Genomic DNA, 20842 nt, shown 5'->3' with positions numbered 1-20842 from the left:
TCTTTCATAATTCTCTTTATGCAGACGAAATTAAATTACTCGTTGAGATCAAACAAATTGCATGCAACATAAATATGAATACTACATAGACTAAACCGACGGGCCACTTGCCGAATCAGTTGGCGGAACTAGGGAAAATGGGGAAAATGAGGTTATAATGCTGACAATGATTTATGGCTAGACTGATAGACGAGCAGTTATCCTGCAAACTAAGCTAAAGTATATATATATATTAGTTTTTTCTATAACTTTTTTTTGAATGTCTATATTTATTCCCGACATTTCCAAACTATCTTCTATTTTCATCTTGGAAATAGTTTAGCCGAAATTTAATAATGATCTTTTTAATTATTATTTTAAATACAATGCCTTCCGTTCATTGAAGCTGTCGAAGTTGAGCTATAATAAAGTTTCTATTAAAACAAAATGATATTTCAGTGCCGTGCTAATTCACTATGGGTAAATACCGCTCTCACTCATAAGTTTAAGAGGTACAATTCATAATTATAAACATGGGAAATGTTGTCTGCATAAAATCTTGATCTTGAAATCCCCGCCTGGCTGCGTTCCAGACATGGCACAATTTCTCATCGCTCATTTCCACGCAGGAGGCCAGATTCGTTAGCAACAACTCAGAAACAACTCCTTGGCCATCATCTCTCCCCTTTACTGCCTTCCCATACTTCCCAGCCAGCATTTAATGGCACGCATTTTGGTCTGGGGGCGGCCTGTTAATAGTTCTATAGTTCTGCTTCATGTCGACACTGCTCCCAGTCAAACACTTTATGGCCCCGTTCCGGTAACGTTGTCCGTGCAAAAAGGCCGCATATGAAATATGTGCGCCCATGAAATGAGAAAAATTTCTATGGAAAATCGCAACATTGTGGAAAATGGAAAATTACAAATGTGCTGTCTCTTGCTGGATGCAAACACAGTCGTAATAAACTAGTCCATAACTTTAATTTAATTAACGATTATTTAAACAGATTCCCGTCGAGTCAAGACAACTCCAAGTATAACAAATATAATCAAAATGTATTTCTGTCAGCTCAGTTTTGATATTTTGAGAGCTTTCTTATAATTTTCAGAGACATTAACTTGCTGCGGTCTAGCAATTATAATTTGTGACAAGACGCTGTCAAAATGACAGCAACCTAATTAATTATGAATATAAGCTTTAAGTAAGAAAAGAGAATTTATTGACAATATATTCGAAAACCTTAGAGATGCAGAAAGTATATATTTTTTAAGATGATAGAAAGATTTTATCTTACTTCTTAAGCGTCTTACAAAGTCATTTTTGAAAATCTGAGGAATCTAGGAAGTGTGAAGAGATCCATAAAGATCTGTTATATTTAGTACGATATATTTTCAAAATTTTGGGATTCAGAAATAAAATATCTCATTGCTCGCCTCAAAGCATTGGAAAGCTGTCGAGCTTCGTGATGAGACAGCCTCAGACTGGGGTTAGTTGGTGCCAGACTCAGCAGATGTTCGATGGATTTCCCTCCAATTGTCAGAGTCAGCAGGCGGTACAAGGGCGTGCCTTAAAGGGGGGGTATGGTAAGTATGATGAATGGGATACGCGTGGCACAACAAATGCCGCCGGAATGGAGAATGAGAAGTTGGGGAAACTCTTCAAGCAGCAACTGTCAATTTGCATGAATTTATTGAGCCCATAATCGGCGGAATCTGCAGAGAGCGAAAGGAAGAATAGAGGGAGGAGATGGGGAGAATGATTTAAGGAATGCGACCCACTTCCCGGAAGAGAAACGTCAATTGAGTGTTTTGCAATTTGCACGCTGGCTTTATTTTTGATCATTCGATTTTTGATATCGATATCGATATTCGATCTCGCTTTTTATATGCAACTACCACAGTTTACATTAGGTGTATCTACTTTTTGTATATATATATATATAGTTTTATGTATATGTTTATCGTTATGTGTAGCCATAAAATTAGTTAATTGTGAGTGCTGGCAGGTGCCGATATCGATATGTCGATAATGACATCGCTATCGTTATCGTTATCGATATCGACATCGATCTCGTTTCCTGTGCTCATTTCCTGTTTACGTTCTGCAATTTATACAACTTATCGCTAGACTTAATGCATTTAAATGCCTTCAAGATCGCTATCAATTACTCGTACTATATTTATATAGACACAGAGGATATTTTGCATGTATATATCTAGATATATATATATGTGTGTGTGTGTGTGTGTGCTAAATTAAGCTTAGCGTAGTGTTATGCTCAAGATATGTACTCCACAAAAACCATGTGTGTTCCAATTGGCCAAAATCATCAAACACCGTCATCAGCTACTTTTCTGGCCCGCTCCTCGCCTCCGACTCTTCAACATCCGTCACCTCGGGATCAACGTCTGGCTCTCCATCTTCATTGTCCTCCTGCTCCGGATCCTGGTCCATTTCGCTCTGATTACCAGTGCACTCATTTTGATTGTTCTCCATCTTAATGCTACTCAACGGATGCCAAATATTATTTCCTAAGCTCCCCTCATCCTCCCGCGAAGGCGGACTTTGTGCCGGATCTGACATTGGCGATTTACTGTCACTTCGTCGCTCCATGGCATACGGATGCGGTTGCGGTTGCTGACCAGCACCGAGAAAGCCTGGAAAACTCAGCAGTCCAGGCGGATATGGATACTTGGCTCCGTTGGCAAAATGCGGCGGAGGAATGTTCCCAAAGGCGCCAGGACTCAGTTCGCCAGGCTAAGAAAAGAATATTTTAAGGAAAAAGAAGATTTTCCAACTCTCAGTTAAGAAGATAGATAAAAAGATAGATAAAGATATATAAATAAATAACTATAAAAGTGGTAGAAATCTCAAATATCTCACTTAAGAGAGTAAACAATCGTGTAGGCTAATTGGAAACAAGGAGCAACCAGAAGGAAGAAAACCAAAGAAATTTCTTTATAAATGGCTATTTGGAAGAGTAGAGCATTTGCAAGTCGAGGATCTATTGGTTAGAGAAAAAGGGAAAAAAAAACTTTCCCCAAGATAGTAACAAGGACATGATAATCTTAGTCGAGACCAAGACTCAAAGAAGTGTTCATTCCAAGATGAGAATAGATTAGAATAAATATGAGAGAATTTCCCAATGATCTTACGGCTAATCGGAAACTTACCTTGGGCGGCATTCCATTGAAGAAGGGTGGCAAATAGGGAAAGAAGAGCTCAGGTCGACGCTGCATGAACTCCTGTTCGACAGTCGGCGGTCCAGTCGGACCAGGACCAGGTCGCATTGGCAATTCCAATGACATGCGACGACCGCGACGTGAAGTGGGATTTGTCCACATGTGAGTGCCCATATGAACCTACCAGAAACGAGAGCAGAAGCAGAGGGAGGATAGAAAACTACCAAAAAGGAAGCAAGGAAGAGAGAGAAAGAAGCGAGTGATGCACACCTTGAGGTTACCCTTGGTGGTGAAGGCCTTCTGGCACACATTGCACTGGAAGGGCTTGTCCCCGGTGTGGGTTCTCATGTGGATCTGCAGTGCGGAGCTGGAGCTGAAGTTGCGTCGACACACATGGCAGAAGTGCTTGTTGTTTATCGGAGGATCGAGACTGGAGCTGGGCGGACCAGCCGACATCAGAGCCTGTTGAAAGTCGAGGGGACTCGCAGGAAAGCGATGTGCATCTGTGAGGAGCGTGGGATGAGCGAAGGATGAGCTGAAAGCTGGTGCGTTGATTACTTACGGAGCTGCATCTTCATCAGCGACTGCTCCGCATCGGTTGCGGTTTCCTGTGGAAAGCTGGAGGTGTTGCTGCCACCTGCACCACTTCCCTCGCAGCCTGCCTCCTCGGTCAGCATCTGCTCGGACTCGGGCTCCTCTTTGATGGGCGCCGCCGATGCAGCAACAGGCTCAGTTGGCGCCAACGTCAAATCCTGTGCCGGCTTCGGTTTCTTGGCAAACAGATTTGGATTGAGAGTGAGCTGAAAAATGTTGAGGATGATGAGGATGATGATGATGATCAGCAAAGATCAGACATATACTCTGACAGGAGGGGCGCTAATTTCTTTGCATTTGCCAGTTAATGTGGCGTTCATATCGCTACACTCTCAACTCCACTCGAGGCGACTCCACTTGAAGATCGGCCCAGACGCGCCTCTTAATTATCTTATTTCTTATTTTTGAACATACAATAATTCACAAGTTTTCTATGCCAACTAATTATCTCTCGCACAGACAAAACCTCTGGCCGGGTATCATCTCATATTTTTATGGCAAAACAATTGGGGACTCGCCACAGCAGACTTGCCCCACAGTCGTGTTCCGCAGACGCGAAACGCGCGCGACTCGCGACAAACAAAAGATTAAATAATTTTGCATAAAGCGTAACATAATTTATTTGCATTGAATGCATCGCACACACCGCCACCGATCCGGCACACAAAACGCCCCGATCTGTACCCTCCCATCGCTATCTTCATTCCCTCCCATATCTCAAGGGGAAGGCATACATCTGCTTCTGCTTCTGCTTCTGCTTTTAGTCTGTGGTACAAGACCATCTCGTAAATTTCGCATCATCATAATGCATTCTCGTAATTACTTACAATTTTTGAATCATTTAGAAATTTCTGTCGCTAAAGATAATGCCCTTGCCCCTCCCCCTGCCCCTGCCCACCCGCTCTCAACCAAGTCTGCGATGTCTGGTGGAGAGATCATCAACAATGTGTTAAGCGAACTGTTTTGGAGCACATTCTGTCGCCAAGCGGTGCCAGGGCTGATTACTGCCTGAAAATGTTATGACATTTACACTGCAACTGCATTTGAGCCAAAATATAGTGAAGCAACAGGAGCGGTTCAACAATTAGAAGGTCGCCCAAACACTGGGCCAAATAAGAGATATATTTCTTTGAAAAATTTAACGATTTGAAGGCATAACATTTGATAAAGTTAATGAATAGAAAAAATTGATTTCATTAAGAACTATAATAGCAATACTTTTGTATTTATTAGGGATTCAAAAAAATATGAAAAAATTCCCATATATGTGATTTATTTTTTCTTCCCACTGTACTCAATTCAATTGCTTCTCAGCACAATAACCTTAAATAGTGATGTAAAACTATACCGAAGACAACTTAAAAATAATAAAAATAAAATTGTCACTTCTTATTATTTAAGTAAATTTTGTTATATCTATTCTTATAAAAAATAATATAATAAAATTAAAACTATATCGATAAATCGAAGAAATATGAATTAAATATAAAATCTTTTCCTTTTAATTTCCTATTTGCTTTTCTTATTTCGTGGGGTGCTCAATCCGGCACCGTGCGATGAAATTCACTCAGAATTTTGGAAATACTCCAAGAATGTAAAATATAATGAACGATGTCATTAGTCATAGAGACAATGCCGCATTGTGCGACTGAACAGAAGCAGAAACCAGAACCAGAACCAGAAACAGAACATGAAACTACGCGAGAGGCAAAAACATTCTCAAAATATTAATACTCGCATTTATACTTAAATTATGGCCAGACAGGCCCATTGCCTGCCCGCTTCCCCTTCGCTATCCCCCCTTTGCTTGTGGCATTCCCAATATCAAGCTCGACGACGAACGCACTTTAATAAATAATTGGCATTGTTGTGTGATGTAATCCCAGTGCTTTCGCTTTAATAGAAGCACACGCATAAACATAGAAGGAGAATCAATCTGAAGCTGGAAGCTGGAAGCTTGCGACCGTCAAGTGGAACGGTAACAATTAAGGCAAACTATGCAACTTGCCACAATTTCCTCATAATATTGCGGCAGTCTCTCTCTAGACTCTAGAGAGAGAGATGAGCAATTAATAATAAGCTCATAATTTGTTTGGCCTAAACAGGAGCTCAGCTCGCAGTTGCCAGTTCCAGCTGCACTCCATATAGGGCCGACCATTCCCGACCACTTCTCTAAGCACTTCTGGCCACAACAATTTAATTAATGATGCCCAGGCAAGGTCCAAAGCAATCTACACAACTTACTTAGCCAAGAGAGACGTTCATGATGATTTTCAGGTGAAATAACTGATGGGTAGTCCATTTCGTGAGATAGTTATGCTTCTTATTTGGTAGATAATATATACCTAAGTGCTTCTTATTTTGCAGATAATATTACAAAAGTAATGTCCTCTAACAGTATTTATTTATATACAAAAAAAAAAATAATCCTAACTTGATATGAAACGAGTTTAAAATCGATATCACTCTACAAATATTACATTGAGTTACCCTAATCGAGTTTTCCCAAAAATAAAATTTTTTTTAAAGAGTTTCAAGAGAAAAGTATTAAAAAAGGACAGTGATGGCAAAAAAATTGAGTTGTTAAATTTTGCTGCAGAATCAAATTAGCGGCCCAATATTATGATAAATATTCCACAAGAAAATGGATTAAGATTTGACCAAGATAATCATGTTTATGGGACTTTGTAGACCTTAGAAATACAAACTGTTTTTAATCGGAATTTATCACTGATCGGATTGTAAGAATACTTTAAGGAGCTTTCGTAGAAACTGCACATTTTATAACAAACTCTCAGTCTAATCCGCCTCTTTTAAAAAATCATATAAATCATACAATCTGAATGGCTTACCTAGAATCTTTCCCACACGAAATGCAGATGCAACTCACTTAAGCTATAATTATATCTAGTGTCTCTCATCATATACCGTGTGATTATTTTATTCTTAAATTAATATGCAAAATAATATTTACTAAGGGTTAACTTTTGGAACTTACCTTGGCTCCGTAGGGTGATACCGCCTCGTTGTTTTGGGCTCGGCTCGATGAAATCGTGACTTCTTTGGCATGTTCGCTCTGTAGATGACTCTCCAAGGCGGCCAGGCTAGGCAGCATCTTGAAACATAAGTTGCACACATTGGGGGGCGGTTGCAGACCTAAGTACCAACCGGAAAGGTAGTCCGAAAAACGGGATATAACAGATGATTACTCACTAAGAACGATATTATTTCGACAAGTGCGGACGCGGTCGAGACAATGAGAGAGAGAGAGAAAGATTGTCGCGGAATCGAAACTTCGATATAATAAATTTCCATCAGAGTAAAATGTTGTGACATAATGTCGGTGTGATCTCGCAACGCAGCATTATTCATTGAGGGGACCCCTTCCCAAACCCCTCCCCTCTTTGTGCTTTTCCCTTTTTCGCTTTTCTCTTCGTAGGCCGATCACGATGTATTGGAATTGAAAATGCGCGAAAAGTTTATAAATAAATTGCGGAATTTCGGCATAGGCAGACGTGCCACATGATGGGGCATGGTATGGTGAATGAGAGATGAGAGATGGGGAGGTGGTGAGATGGGGAGATGGTGAGATGGGAAGATGGGTGTGGTTGGGGGATGCTTTGTCTTGGTCCAATTGAGTTATGTCGCGCCAAGTGCGCAGATTTATCGCGTCCCGCGCGTCTTGTCGCATGGGTAAATCGTCGCACGGAGGTCAAAGGTGACAGACAAAGAAGCTTTGTCATCTCGCGCCCTGTCAGACGAGAGTGGAAAGAGTAGAGTCGACTTACCCATAAATCCAAGCGGTCCGAAGGGCAACAGCGGAAACTTGGCATGTGCCTGGCCCAGAGCATGCATCTCCTCTCGTGCCGCAGCCATCAGTAGAAGATTAGGGGGCAGGGGCATGCCGAGCATGGGCAAACCTCCAGCTACTCCAGCGCCAGAGCCATTGCTGACTCCAAAGAGACGCGCTGCTGCCGCAGCCGACGATGGAGATGAGAGATCCATGGGGGGTAACTCACCACCGCTGGCGCTCTCACGTCCACCGCCCTCCAGATCGGATCTGGAGCGTTCATCGCAGCAATCGTGTGCGGCAGGTCGTCTGTCTCTCTCCCTTTCTCTGTCCAAGGGCGTGGCTGTGGCAACGCTTGAATTGTCCCGCGAATCGTCAGTGCTGTCCATGGTCATGAACTCATCGAAGTCACCTCCCTGCGAGGACTCCGAGCGCTGTCCCGAGTGATCGGAAATAGTAGTGGAGAAGTCCAGGGTGTCCGAGGTGCCCAACGACTTGTTTGAGTTCTGATCCTCAATGCCCAAGCGATCCACATCGCCAGCTCCGATGCTCTGACCCTGTCCCCCGCCCTGACCACCGCTGCCATCGTCCATGGTGTGGATGCGAATGTGCTGCTGCAGGATGATGCCGTTGGAGAACTTCTGGTGACACACCGGACACTTGAACTGACTTCGCATAGGGGGTTTGATCTTGTGGATGCTCATGTGCGCCTTCAGGTTGCCCTTGGTGGCAAAGGCGCGTCCACAGATCTTGCAGCGGAAAGGTCTCTCCCCCGTGTGGGTGCGTATGTGCATCTGAAGCGAACTGCGGCAGGACATGACCTTCTGACAGAAGATGCACTGATTTGGATCCGTCAGCTTGTTCTCAATGTTATCCACCAGCTGCTGCAGCTTCGACGTCTCCGATGTTTTATCGATCTCAATTAGATCCTCCCACGACTTGTCTATGATGCGCTCCATCTGTGCAAGGGAGTATTCTCCAGCTCCTGGCATTCCCACAGAGCCATCGCGACTGGCCGAGGAGCGACGCACCAGCTTGGCAATGTGCAGATGCTCGGCATGCTCCGCGGATCGTTCCTCCCCGGGAGGACTGCCGGCATTGCTCGTCTGACGTTTCCGCACATTGCCATTGCGACGGCTCGAGGCTGTGGGTGTTGTCGGCTTGGGACTGTCCTTGGGTTTCTCCCTCTCCTGCTTCTCGGGTGGCTCTGTTACGACTCGACTCCGATCGGGCAGGGACTTTGTTGGTGTCGTTACTCGTTCCACAGGCGAGTTAGACCTTTCTCGCATGGGCTTGCTCAGGTCCTCCGCTTGCTGTGGCACTGGTTGCTCCTGCTGCTGTGGAGGTTGCTGTTGAGGCTGAGACTGAGACTGAGGCTGCTCCACTGCTGGCTGATCTCTGATTGGAGGTGGAGGCGGAGCTAGCGGCGCAGGCGGCACAAAGGGTAATCGAATAGGCGTGAGAGCGGCAAACTGTTCGGTGTTTGGCCCGGAAGGTCCTGTACCATTGACTACAGGGGGCAGCAGCATAGGAGGAAAGATCTGCGTGTGCCGTTGATAGTGGACCTTGAGATTACCCTTTGTGGTGAACTTGCTGCCACAGACGTTGCAGTGGAAGGGTCGCTCGCCAGTGTGGGAACGTAGATGGATCTGCAGGGCCGAGTAACTGCCAAAGATCTTGCCACAATACTTGCAACGATGCTTAAAGATCTCCCCCCGACTCTGTGCCTCCTTTGAGGCATACTCCGAGTACTCCTCCTGCATCTGTGCCGCGTGCAAGCTCTGCGAGGCTGAGTCCAGCACCTCCTCCGTGCGTCGTTGCAGCATCTCCAGGCAGTTGGGTTCGTTGGGAGCTGGGGGCGGGTCGTGGTTGGTGATGATGCTCGAGGCTAGACTGGAGCTGATGTCGCACATTATCGGTTGATACTCATTCTCCGTCTCGGGTTCGACTTCAGCCTCAATCTCACGCTCGCATTCCAGCTTGACTTGCTCCCGCTCCCGCTCCCTTTCCCGCTCCATTTCCTTCTTCTGTTCCTCTTCCTTATTGCACTCTTTAGCCTTTTCCATGGACAAGTCCTGTCCATCAGTCTTTAAACTCTCCTGCTCGCTCTCTGCCGCCTCGCCATTAATCATTGACTGTTCTTTGGCAGGATTTTCATTCTCCTCCTCCTCCTCCTCGTCTAATTCGTCGTCATCCTCCTCGGCCTGACCCGCCTGTCTGCTCAGAGCAGCGACCACGCCTCCCGCCCGCTTCAATTGACTCTGTAGATGTTGGATGAGCTGCAGCTGCATCAGATGCTGTCGCTGCACATTGAAGATCGTCGACTGCACCATGGCCAGATCCGTGGGATCAGCTGCCCCGGCCAACGCAGTTGCTGCAAACTGCGCCACCGCCACTTTGGTATGTTGTAAAGCTTCAAGTGCCACATGCCCCGACGTGGGCAATCGGTTGCCGGAGATTACCGACAGATCCAACGCCTCATTGCTATTCTCCGGCTGCTGCTCCGAATTGCCGGGCAACGACGTCTCCAACGATGCTTCCAGTTGAAGCTCTGCATCCGCATCTGCGTCGGGATGAAGTGCTGGCCCCTCATCCACTCCACTGCCATTGTTATTGCTATCCGCATTGAGCTCCTTGGTCAGCAGACTTTCCCTCTCGCTGGTTGGGGCTGTGCCACCGCCGGAGGCCCCACTGCGCGTCCCTGTGCCCCGGTAATTGATGCGATTACGAAATATTGAACACATTCTCCACTGGAGCGGCCGCTGCCGAACGCTCCAACTCCTCCCTGATGGAGCTGTTACGGAATCTTGATCGGAGTCTAGTTGTGAGTCTGGATCTCCTGCTGTTCATGGGCGCTGTGGATGAAACGAGAGAAGATTTGGGATTCAGAGAAGTTTTATAGAAATGTCAGGCACATTTTAAGCGGAGCTATCCGATTCCGACAACGATGCCTATAACGATCTGGTCACGTAAGGGGACTCCGACCCGACCAGACTTTATGATAAATTTTTGAATATATGAATAGCGTGTAGTGTCGCAACTTAAAAGCCGATGAATAAATGAACGGAATGCATTTTATTAGGGGCGTATAACTTAATTTTGGCCTACACAACGAACCATCGAACCATTCGACATATGTATCTATCAATCTATATCTATATATCGCTATCGGATCGATTATTTTGGACTTTCCATGTCCAAGTCTGATTGCTTGCGGATTATTGAACTGGCCGAAGCTCGATGCACGCTTTGCATGAGGCTTCAGCTTGGGCTTGGATAATTTATTGATATATTACTTGGAATCACTCAGCATAACTTTGCTTTGGTCCCATTCGATTTCGATTCCGGCTATAGCTAATTTACTTGGTGACAATCTCAATCTCTCACTTCCCCTCACCCTTCCCTAGGGATAGGACAATATCTGAAAGACCGATTGCGATATGCTTGTTACTTAACACACGGAACTCTTTTGGGTCAATCACTTTCGAATGATTCAGACTAATGCTAGTCAAAGACTCACATGTGATTTCTTATCTAATGATAATATTACGCCTGATATTCGTCCCACTGTTACAGTTATTGCCCACTGTAAATAGCCTGGAATAATTTTTGAATATACAAGAGCTGGAACTTCTAGCGGCTAAACAGCGACTCAAATTGGGAACTAGAACTCGCGAGCAAAACGGTAACAAATGATGAATCGAGTACATTGTTACTATATTTGTTAATTTGTATAGTTTTTCCAAAAATTTTATAAAATGCAATAGAACGCTTACTTTGTTAAATCTAAATAGAAAAGTGAAGGGTTTCAAGTTTTACATTAAAATTCAACGTAATCTGTAAAACTATTAAGCTCCGATCTAAAAATAAAGGGAGAGAAGACAGAAAAAGATAATGGAATCATTATGACTTTTAAAAGCCCTTTTAGTTGCATATTAATCTCAATATTCTTATTCATTTTTTACATAACATAATATATAAGGGGTATATCTTATTATGTTCATAAGGAAGAAAGGAAAAATAGACTATTTACCAAAAATTAAAACTAAAACAAATTAATAAAATTGTTTTCAAAATTAGCACTACTACAATTTAACTAAAGGGCATTCGAATCTTTATTAATCGTGATAACAATCACTATGTAAAATATTTCCCTGAAGAACCTCCTCTTTTAGAAATCTCTAAATCTAATACCACTGTATTATTTCGCTTATGAAATTACATTCTCACCGTAAGCAAAAGAGAATTAGTTGGCAAGCAGTACGTAAATAATGGCAAGAAATCGATTTCAACATAATTCCGTTGAATTTGTGAGTATTCAACGAACAGATTCGTAATCTCAATTCGAAATTGGGCAGAAGAATATTTCACAATAATCGATGCGGACGTGTGCTAAGATTGGAGTTGTTATACGAGTTTGAGTAGCATTCGCATTACGGCCGATTGCTTTATGATTATTTCCCGGCAATTAAGTGAATTTATTGGCAAAAGTAAACACACACACACGCAAGACGCATGGCTCAGACTCCAGATACATTCCCATATCGTACACATATTGATATCGATTGGGCCGCATTTGAAATCATCGACGCACACACATCGTATAGTATTTCTGTCAATGTGCTCATCCGAAATCAATTTGTTTAATGCAGTAACCGACGCGCTTTTCCCACAGTTGAAGGAGGAAAACTGGAAAGGGACTGGGACTGAGATTGTGGCTACTTGTGGGTGGTTGGGTGGTTGGGTGGCTCGGTGGTTCGGCGGTTGAATGGATGGCACCTCGAAAGTGTTGACCGAAGACAAGTAAAGCCAGTAGCCACAACTTATTCCACTTGAGTTGATTTCTTGAGCGATTTACGCACATACAAAAACATAAAACTTCCGCAATTGCTTCAACTTGAGATTTTCTTAGGGAATCCAAATTTGAAACTGTATTCAAAGTTCTAATAGCATTTCGTTTCCTTTGTCATTCGGTGCGTTTAGTTTCCTGTCAGCAGGTGGTCCATCCAGCTTGAAAGGAATTTTAAATCTTTCTTTTTCTGGTTACAGTTACTTGCCCGGATAAATATTGTATCTGAGAGATACAACAGAGCGTCAATCATTCAATCGCACATTTGTTTTATCCACAAGCGGATACGTATCAAAATTCTATGCAATTTGCTTGATTGACTGATGGCACACACTCCTGTGCATATAAATAGCTCCACTTGCAGCCGAGACACGTCTATATCCGGCTAGAAATTTGACTGAATGAGAGAATCGCCAGCAACGTGGCGGTAAAGTAAACAATCTATTGAGTGATTGCTTTTGAGCTATTGATTGAAATCTGTTGTTGTTCCACAAGTCGATCGAGAAATCGCTTAATTAATCGGATGAGTCGCCGAGAATTCAATATTTAACAGACTTGCCTGAGAATTATAATCGATATCATCTTTTCATATATCATTAAATATTAATAAACAAAATTAAGAAATTGTTCAACTAATAATTATCGAAACATTTTTGATCAAGAAAAAAAATACTAAGTAAAGAAAAAAGAAAAGCTAAAAAAAATTATCTTCATTATCTTTATTGTAATTATTTACTGATTTATCGGCGTATTAAAAATGCTGTTAGCCAGTGTAAGTTGTGAACTAAAATTTTAAGAACCGATCTTACCTATTATACCAGCAGTCTCATAAATGTTATTGAAGAAAAGAATTCATTCATTTAGAATTTCATCAATGAAAAACCGCCACAACATTCGTATTTCCTCTTTGGCAAACCGTTAAGAAAATATGGGAAAAACAAGAGAGGCGAAAAAATAAGAATTGTTTGCGCCAAAATTTATGAGCTTCATTTAAAATATACGATATATCGAGGGAATGGGGTGGAAAAGTAGACGTGGTTAAAATCAGTGGCAGTATTTAAAATGCCAAAAGAGAGAAGAGGCAGCCAATGAAGGCTCAGAAAAGGGCTTATATTGGAACTCAGCATGGGCATGGGAATGGAACTGGAACCGGATCCAAGCTGAACAAAATGTCTGCAAATTTATTAAGCTGAAAAAATTTTATGAGTTGAATTGGTATAATTTTCATATAATTTTTGAAAAAGAAACGAAATGGAACGACGATTACGATTACGACTACGACAACGACGACGACGACGTCGAGTTGCAGTCCAGACGCAGCCGGAAAGAGTGAGGGGAAGAGCAAGAGGAAGAGTTAGCAGAGGGCGGTCAACCAGTTGAGCAGCAGACACCGCGGGTGGCTGAAGGCAGAGGGAGGGGTGTAAGAGGTTTGGGGAGCAAGCGCCACACACACCGAACCAGAAATGGACGTGTGTGTGTGTGTGTGTGTGTGTGTGTGTGAGAAATGCAAATGTCTGCGTGTCAGCAAAACATTGAGCAGGAGGAAAAGAAGAAGACGAAGGTAGAAGCAGAAACTGAAACAGAGGCAGAGGCAATTCACAAGGCAGGACAGTCGGGTAGAAGCAACAGCAGAAGAAGAATAAGAAAAGGAGGAGAATGAAGAAGAGGAAGCAGACCAATGCCAAGTGGCCGGAGTGTGTGTCATGAGGGGAACTGGACAGCACACACACACTTGCACACACACACACACTGTTGGGACTTGTAGATGAATTTGTATTGTTTTGCATTTGCTTTTGGGGCACTATTTTGTTGTTGTTTTTGCCTCCGCTTTCGTTTTTATGCTTTTTTCACGAAAGGAATAATAAAGGCCAGTCATTCAAGCTGTCTCTGAGGGCGAAGGAGAGGGTGAAAGAGTGTGAGGCGGGAGGGGGTGAGATGGAAGGGAGTTGAAGGAAGAGTTGTTAAGCTGCCATTGCAAACAATTAAAATCATAAGAGACGCACATAAATTATTCATGGCTTAATCTAAAGTGGACAATCTATGCAAAGTACTCACAACTCACACACACACACAAACACACACACACACATGCAGACACCCCCTCTTGTTGTGAATGTATGTTTATAGTTTGTATACAAACACATAAACACTTGTCTGTCCTCTCCTACTCTCTCTCTCTCTCTCTCTCTCCCTTAGCTTAATTTACTCCTTCATATTGTTTCGCTCCATTTTTTATATTTTGTCATTCTATTATATTTCTATTCCCCTACTTGCTTGATTTTTCCACAAATACTCGTAAAAATAAATAAATAATTTTATTTTACCACTGAATTCTCACAGAGAAGTGAAATTTGAATTTTATTTGCATAGTAGCATATTAATTAATTAATAAAACAAAATATAATTTTAATCATTACTAACTTTATATTAAATAAAAGTAAATAGTTTGTCGTATTAAATAATAAAATATTATTGTTTAATATATACCATCAAATTAAAAATTGGATGCAATTTTAATAGAACTTAGATGAGAACTGAAACTTGGCACAAAATAAATTTAATTTCTCAAGTATTTAATAAAAAAAGATTTAAACAAAGGTTGAGTTTTTAAAGTGCGAACGGTAAAGAAAATGTAAAATATGTTCAATGGCATATATCTAATTTATCTATTTGAACTATCACAAGACCAAGGACAAATAAAACCAATTAATGTTACATTATGCAAATTTAATTCGATACCCTATAAAAGATGTGTATGACATCAACTACTCAAATATGAAACGAGCATTAAAATATTTGTTGTGTAGTTCGGAATTTAGCAAATTTTCGATTTAATTTTGTTTAATGAATATTCTGAATATGATGAAAAAATTGCAGTTTTGTGCGGTTTATTGAATTAGCGAACAGCCGCAAAACTGAAAAGCAAAAATCATCGACATATTGAAATGTATCTTATGAATTGCAAACATTCTAATAAACAGCTACAGATTCAGATGCAAATAAATATATATATATACGTATATATAGTGTATATAGATATATATTTGAGTACTGATAGATTCGCATGTGGCGTGCGCGGATTTGTTGGCATATTTCTGGTGTGCAGAAAAATTCAACGTGGCCACATTACAAATAGGAACAAAAACTGAGAGAGAAAAAAGAACTAAAATATATATCACAGTGTATAATACAATCTTTTTGGCTTTTGGCAAATATTTGGACAGCGCATCGTGTGTGGAAGGGGGAAAACTCGAAATGAAAATGATGAAAATTTACGAGGGAAAAGCTGACAAAAAAAAATATCGCCTGGCAAAATGTAGATATTGTATAGTAGAAACTGTAGACACTTTTTCTATAGACGCGCACATTTCTGTCATAACAAAAAAATATTTTCCCCCTTTTTTTTCCCTCTACAGTCTCCCCGTTCCATCCTTTGAATCGTTTTCACTATTTGTTGGCATTGTGTTGAATTTATTAAAATGAAAATAAATATATAATAAAAATGAACAGAAATACAAATAAATGGTTGGGTTGCGAGAAAAGGGGTAGTCTGGGGAGGGGCTGGGGGACGGCAAGGGGTTGCTTGGGGTGGCGAATGGTGAAAGAAATGAAAAATGAAAAATAGACTGGCCCATGAAACGTTTCGAATTTTGTAAATGAAGAAAAATAAATGAATTTATTGTCGGACAGAGTCCAAGGAGCCCCCATAAGTAAAAGCAGATCATCATGCTGATTATGATCATCATGATGACGTTGGGGATGACAATGTGCACGTTGAGATACAAGATACATTTCGCTTGGCGCTCTTCGTTGAGATGAAATCGCGCGACTCATAAATTAATTAAAGCAATGAATGCATTAGGCACATGGGTAGAAGAAGTTGGGGGCGGGGGGGGAGGCGATGTATCTCTGTCTCTATTTGTTACTGCAAATGTGTGTGAATGTATCTCATAGGTTGCTTGTTGTAGTTGATTTGCTTGATTAAAAATTAAGCCCATCATTTCAATCTCAATCTGTTGCTGACATTTGACTGTTGTCTGTATCTACAAGATACTCACGTATCTGACACCTGTCATCTTTTCGTTTAACCTACGCCCCCCCTCTCTCTCTCTCTCTCTTCTCTCCCACACACACACACACACACATTGTTTCTGTGCTAATTTTACTCTCATGACATGCGTCCGTTTTCTCTGTTTTTGGGTGTCATCTTCTCGTTATTGTTGTTGTTGTTGCATTACATGCACTCACACATACAAACACACGCACACATGCACACACTTGAAGCTGCATCTCGTGCCCATGTCAAGACCTCAATAATCCCCTCCCAATGCCGTCAGACCCCGCCCCACCTCTTGCCCCACAACTGAGGCACAAAGTAGTTGTATTTATGTTAACTTTGACATAAGCCCCGACATGCAACATTTTGTTGCCGTTGCCGTTGCCGTTGCTGTTGTTGCTGCCTCGGTTGCATGTCCTCGCATAAAGTGTCAAAGTTAAATAATCGCCACTCAGGCAACAACTGAGCCTTAAACTCACACAACAACAACAGCAGCAACAATTACAACAACAATGCCAAAAGTTGCACTTGCTTAAGGCAAATGAAAACTTAACGAAAACCCAAAAGATTATTCAAATAATTTTTAAGTATATCTCAATGCAACCAGCTGAATATTAAGATAATATTAAGTAAAATTTTTTCACTTTATTAATCGAACTCAATTTGAAAGTATCTTAGAGATTTCTTATTGTATATAAGTGCCTTTTTTTCATAATTTTCTTTATTTTTTACTCAGATTTATCTATCAACTTGACATTAATTGTTATAATTCGAAGTATATTTCAGTAAGCTAACTGATAACTCATTAATTATTAAAGTATAGTAGTATTGTAATTGAGCGAATTTCCAATTTCAATAGAAATCAAGCGATTAAAGGTCGTTTAAATGAAAACAAACTAAGAGAAAAGACTGAAATGTATCAGAATGCCCGCCAAATGGAGTTTCAATAGGTTTAATAGCTTTAAGCATTCTTAAAAAAAGCATTCATAAAATTTAATGAAGAGGCGTAAGCATCGAAAATTAATTGATACAACAATTAATTAACAACAGATTTCAACTTTTAAAGTTAAGTGTAACGAAAAGAAATCATACAAGATTAGTATCTGGTTTTCTCTAAATTGATAGAAAAGTTGTATAAATTGATTTATTTAAAAGCGGTTTAAATAAAATTTGAGTACAATTAACTAATATCTTTTTTCTCTTCAAAATTAAAACTTATTGTTACCTTTTACAGAGCTAGGGATAATATTATCATCATATATTCTCTCTTTATTATAGACAATGTAGACTGGGAAGATAAATTTAACTTTCCGTTATAAGTAGATATGCTTTTGAGGTCATAGACACAGTTCCGATACTAATACTAATAATAATACTAATTTATACATATATGTATGCATATTTGTATATATTTATTTGAAATCTAGTTATAGCTTTATAGTTAATTATAATTATTTAATAATATACATAATAACATAAATTTCATTAATGCTTAACATATATGTAGTATAGATAAAAATCAACTTTTTTATAAATCATGATATCACAATATCATAATTTTCATCACATATTCTTAATACTCACTTTGACAAGTTCAAATCAAATTCTCCTGCTTCTTCTTCTTTTCTTTTATCGCCTTTCTTTGCTTTTATCCGCTTATTTATAGCTCATATTGAAATCCCTTTTTTTAGTTTTTGCTTCAATTTTGCCGTCGGCAGCATAAACAGTTTTTTGGCAAATCCTGCGGCGGATACAAACACGAATTCGCACTCGAAATTTGTGTTTTCTATACTTTCGAATTGTTAGTTTGATATTGTTGTTGTTCTTAGTTCACTTCACTTCATTTATTGCACATAAATATTTCAATTGTTTTTGTTTTACAGTTGCTCGTTCTCTCAGAGAGTCGCTTGTTGTTGTTGTTGTTATTGCGTTGGCCATTTGCATTTTTCGCGTTTTGTGTTTTATGCTTTTGCTTTATTTATGATTAATTAAACACGCGCAACCACAAAAACTTCCTCGTTTTATTCCCCCCGCCCACATGACAAAACGTCGCCCTCTCGCACTCACGCTCACACCCACACACGCACGTAAATACACACACACACACTCAGGCGCCAGCACACACATGCACATGCATACACACACACGCACACGCACGCATTTGACGCTGGAGATGAAGCGGGAGAAAAAAATGAGTAACGTGCGTGAGCGACAAACGATGACGACGGCGACGGCGACGGCGACTGCGGCGGCGGTAATAAAAACCGTTAACTTTGCTGCTGCTGCTGCTGTCAAATTTTTTGGCAATAATAATTGGTTGTTGTTTTTGTTGTTAATAATGGCAAATTAGCAATAAACTGGCAACTGGCAATTGGCAACTGGCAAGTGGCAACCTGCAACTGTCGGCTTTGAGGCTTCGAGACCAAAGCCAAGAAGTGGCGGCTGCTGCTGCCTGCTGCCTGCCTCGCTGGCTGGCTGAACTGACGCTGTCGCTGAACTGGCAACTGGCGCTGACGTTGGCGCTGCCGTTGTCGTTGTCGGTTGGCCGTGACTGGAGCCGAAGCAGCGAATGTCCTTTATGGATTTAACGAGCGTGCGGAGCAGCAAGAAAAACGCAGCAGCAGCAGCAACAGCAACAGCAGCGGCATCGGCAGCAGCAGCGAATCGAAGTGTCGCTGTAACGTTGTTGGGGGCAGCATTGCAAAAGCTTAGACGCGACCAAACAACAACAACAACGACAACAGAGGCAGCGCGAGAGTGAGAGAGCGAGAGAGTGAGCAAATGTGCGTGCAACATTTTCGAAATTGTCAGCTAACAGTAGGGGAACACAACGTATAAGACTGTTGCCAAGCTGTTATGTTAAGCGCACAACATTTATTGGCACTGTTAAGCTTGCAGCACACTAGCTGTGCTGCTCTAACGCACGCATTGCGGCCATTTATGATAAGTCTCAAGTGTATGCTCGCCTCTTTGTGTGTGTGTGTGTTTGTTAATGCCATAAATCAAAAAGAGACTCGCTATGTGTGTGTGTGTGAGTATGCTCTCTCGCCGCATGCCGAGCACTCTCTCAGTCTCTCAAAGGGCCGACGGCGCACAAATCGATACCCCAAGAAAAGGCAGCAAACGAGAAACTGTCCGACAGAAGGCAACGTCATCTTCGGCCAGAGCGCAGCAACGATTTTTATTTGCGCAGCGTCAATGTCGTCGTCGTCGGCAAATAAATAAAACTCAATGCAAAAGCAAAAGCAAATTATGACAACTTTAGGCGGAGCATAGCAGAAAAATACGTGAGCGTTGGCAGCGCTGCTCGCAGTATTTTTTTTAAACTTACTTTTTGCTCCTGTTCGCTCTGCGCTCAATCATATTTTTCTGTCGTTGCGTGTGTGTGAGTTGGTGTGTGTGTGTGTGAGTGACTGCGAGTTTGAGTGTATGTAAGTTCTTTATTTATCCATATTTCCTTTATGCCCGTTATGTTGCTGTTTCTTCTTCAACGTCTCATGATTTTCTGTTGGTCCTTTGGCCGCCATCGTGAGAGTAAAATGCCGTCGGAGAAAACTTAATTGCACTGATTTTATTTTATTTTGGCAACTGTAATGGCGTCTCTTTCCGTTAACTTTACCCAGATACTATGGAAGAGTATTTATTAGAGAAATAAGAAAGTTTATATCATAGTACTTAAATTAATATCAATTTTTATAAAGAGGTAATATAATTCGCTTCTTATTAATTGCTAGTTTGATTTTTGTTTCAAAACTTATGTACATATGTATATTTAAGAATAAGACTCTTACATTTTATTAATTAGACTATTCTATTTTAAAGAGAACCTTTTATAATTTTAAATTAATTTGCATTTAAAATTGAGTTGCATTTATTTTTCGAGTGACTTCGATTTTTTTTAGACAAAGTCTGCTTGAGATTAATTTTAGAATAGACTGATATTTAATGTAACTGTCAGGGCGTTCCGGCTTTTACTTCCACGTTTATAGGATTTCATCAAATGTATTTGCTGACGTTGCATTTATGCTGAGTACTTAACAAATATATTTTTTACTTTTTTAAACTTAAATTCACCAACTCAAGTGGAATTTAATACGCAAAATATTTCCAAATTGAAAATAGAACAAGTTAAAGATGTTCACTGCCGAAAATTCTTGCCGAACAGGCCGGTATATCTGTATTAATCTCACATAAAACTTAACTTAAAGAAATGAACTTAAAATACTAATTATTTCCTAACTTCTTTACTGTTTTTTATTCCGTTTGACAAAAATCTATCAGCAATTATTTATGTATAAATATTTTGAGAATATTTATAATGAGCTTTTTTATATATCTCTTGATTTTCATTCTATACATATTTTCACACTTCAAAATATTCAATAAATTT

At 40.8% G+C, this 20842-nt stretch overlaps 1 protein-coding gene across 1 annotated transcript; it reads right to left on the bottom strand.

Annotated features, from left to right (window-relative positions):
- Positions 1 to 1784: 1784 nt before the first annotated feature.
- Positions 1785 to 10362, bottom strand: LOC117781333 (homeotic protein spalt-major). Its single transcript, XM_034618076.1, has 6 exons — positions 7545 to 10362; positions 6755 to 6912; positions 3725 to 3962; positions 3433 to 3665; positions 3154 to 3342; positions 1785 to 2737 (listed from the first exon to the last, which is right to left on the bottom strand). Exons 1-6 carry the CDS (start codon positions 10288 to 10290, stop codon positions 2327 to 2329), a joined length of 3975 nt encoding a protein of 1324 aa, XP_034473967.1. The 5' UTR covers positions 10291 to 10362; the 3' UTR covers positions 1785 to 2326.
- Positions 10363 to 20842: the final 10480 nt, after the last annotated feature.

This window comes from Drosophila innubila, assembly GCF_004354385.1.
Source record: "Drosophila innubila isolate TH190305 chromosome 2L unlocalized genomic scaffold, UK_Dinn_1.0 4_B_2L, whole genome shotgun sequence".
Taxonomy (NCBI): Eukaryota; Metazoa; Arthropoda; class Insecta; order Diptera; family Drosophilidae; genus Drosophila; species Drosophila innubila.
Note: the sequence above shows the minus strand (reverse complement) of the source record. Positions and strands in the feature narration are given on the sequence as shown.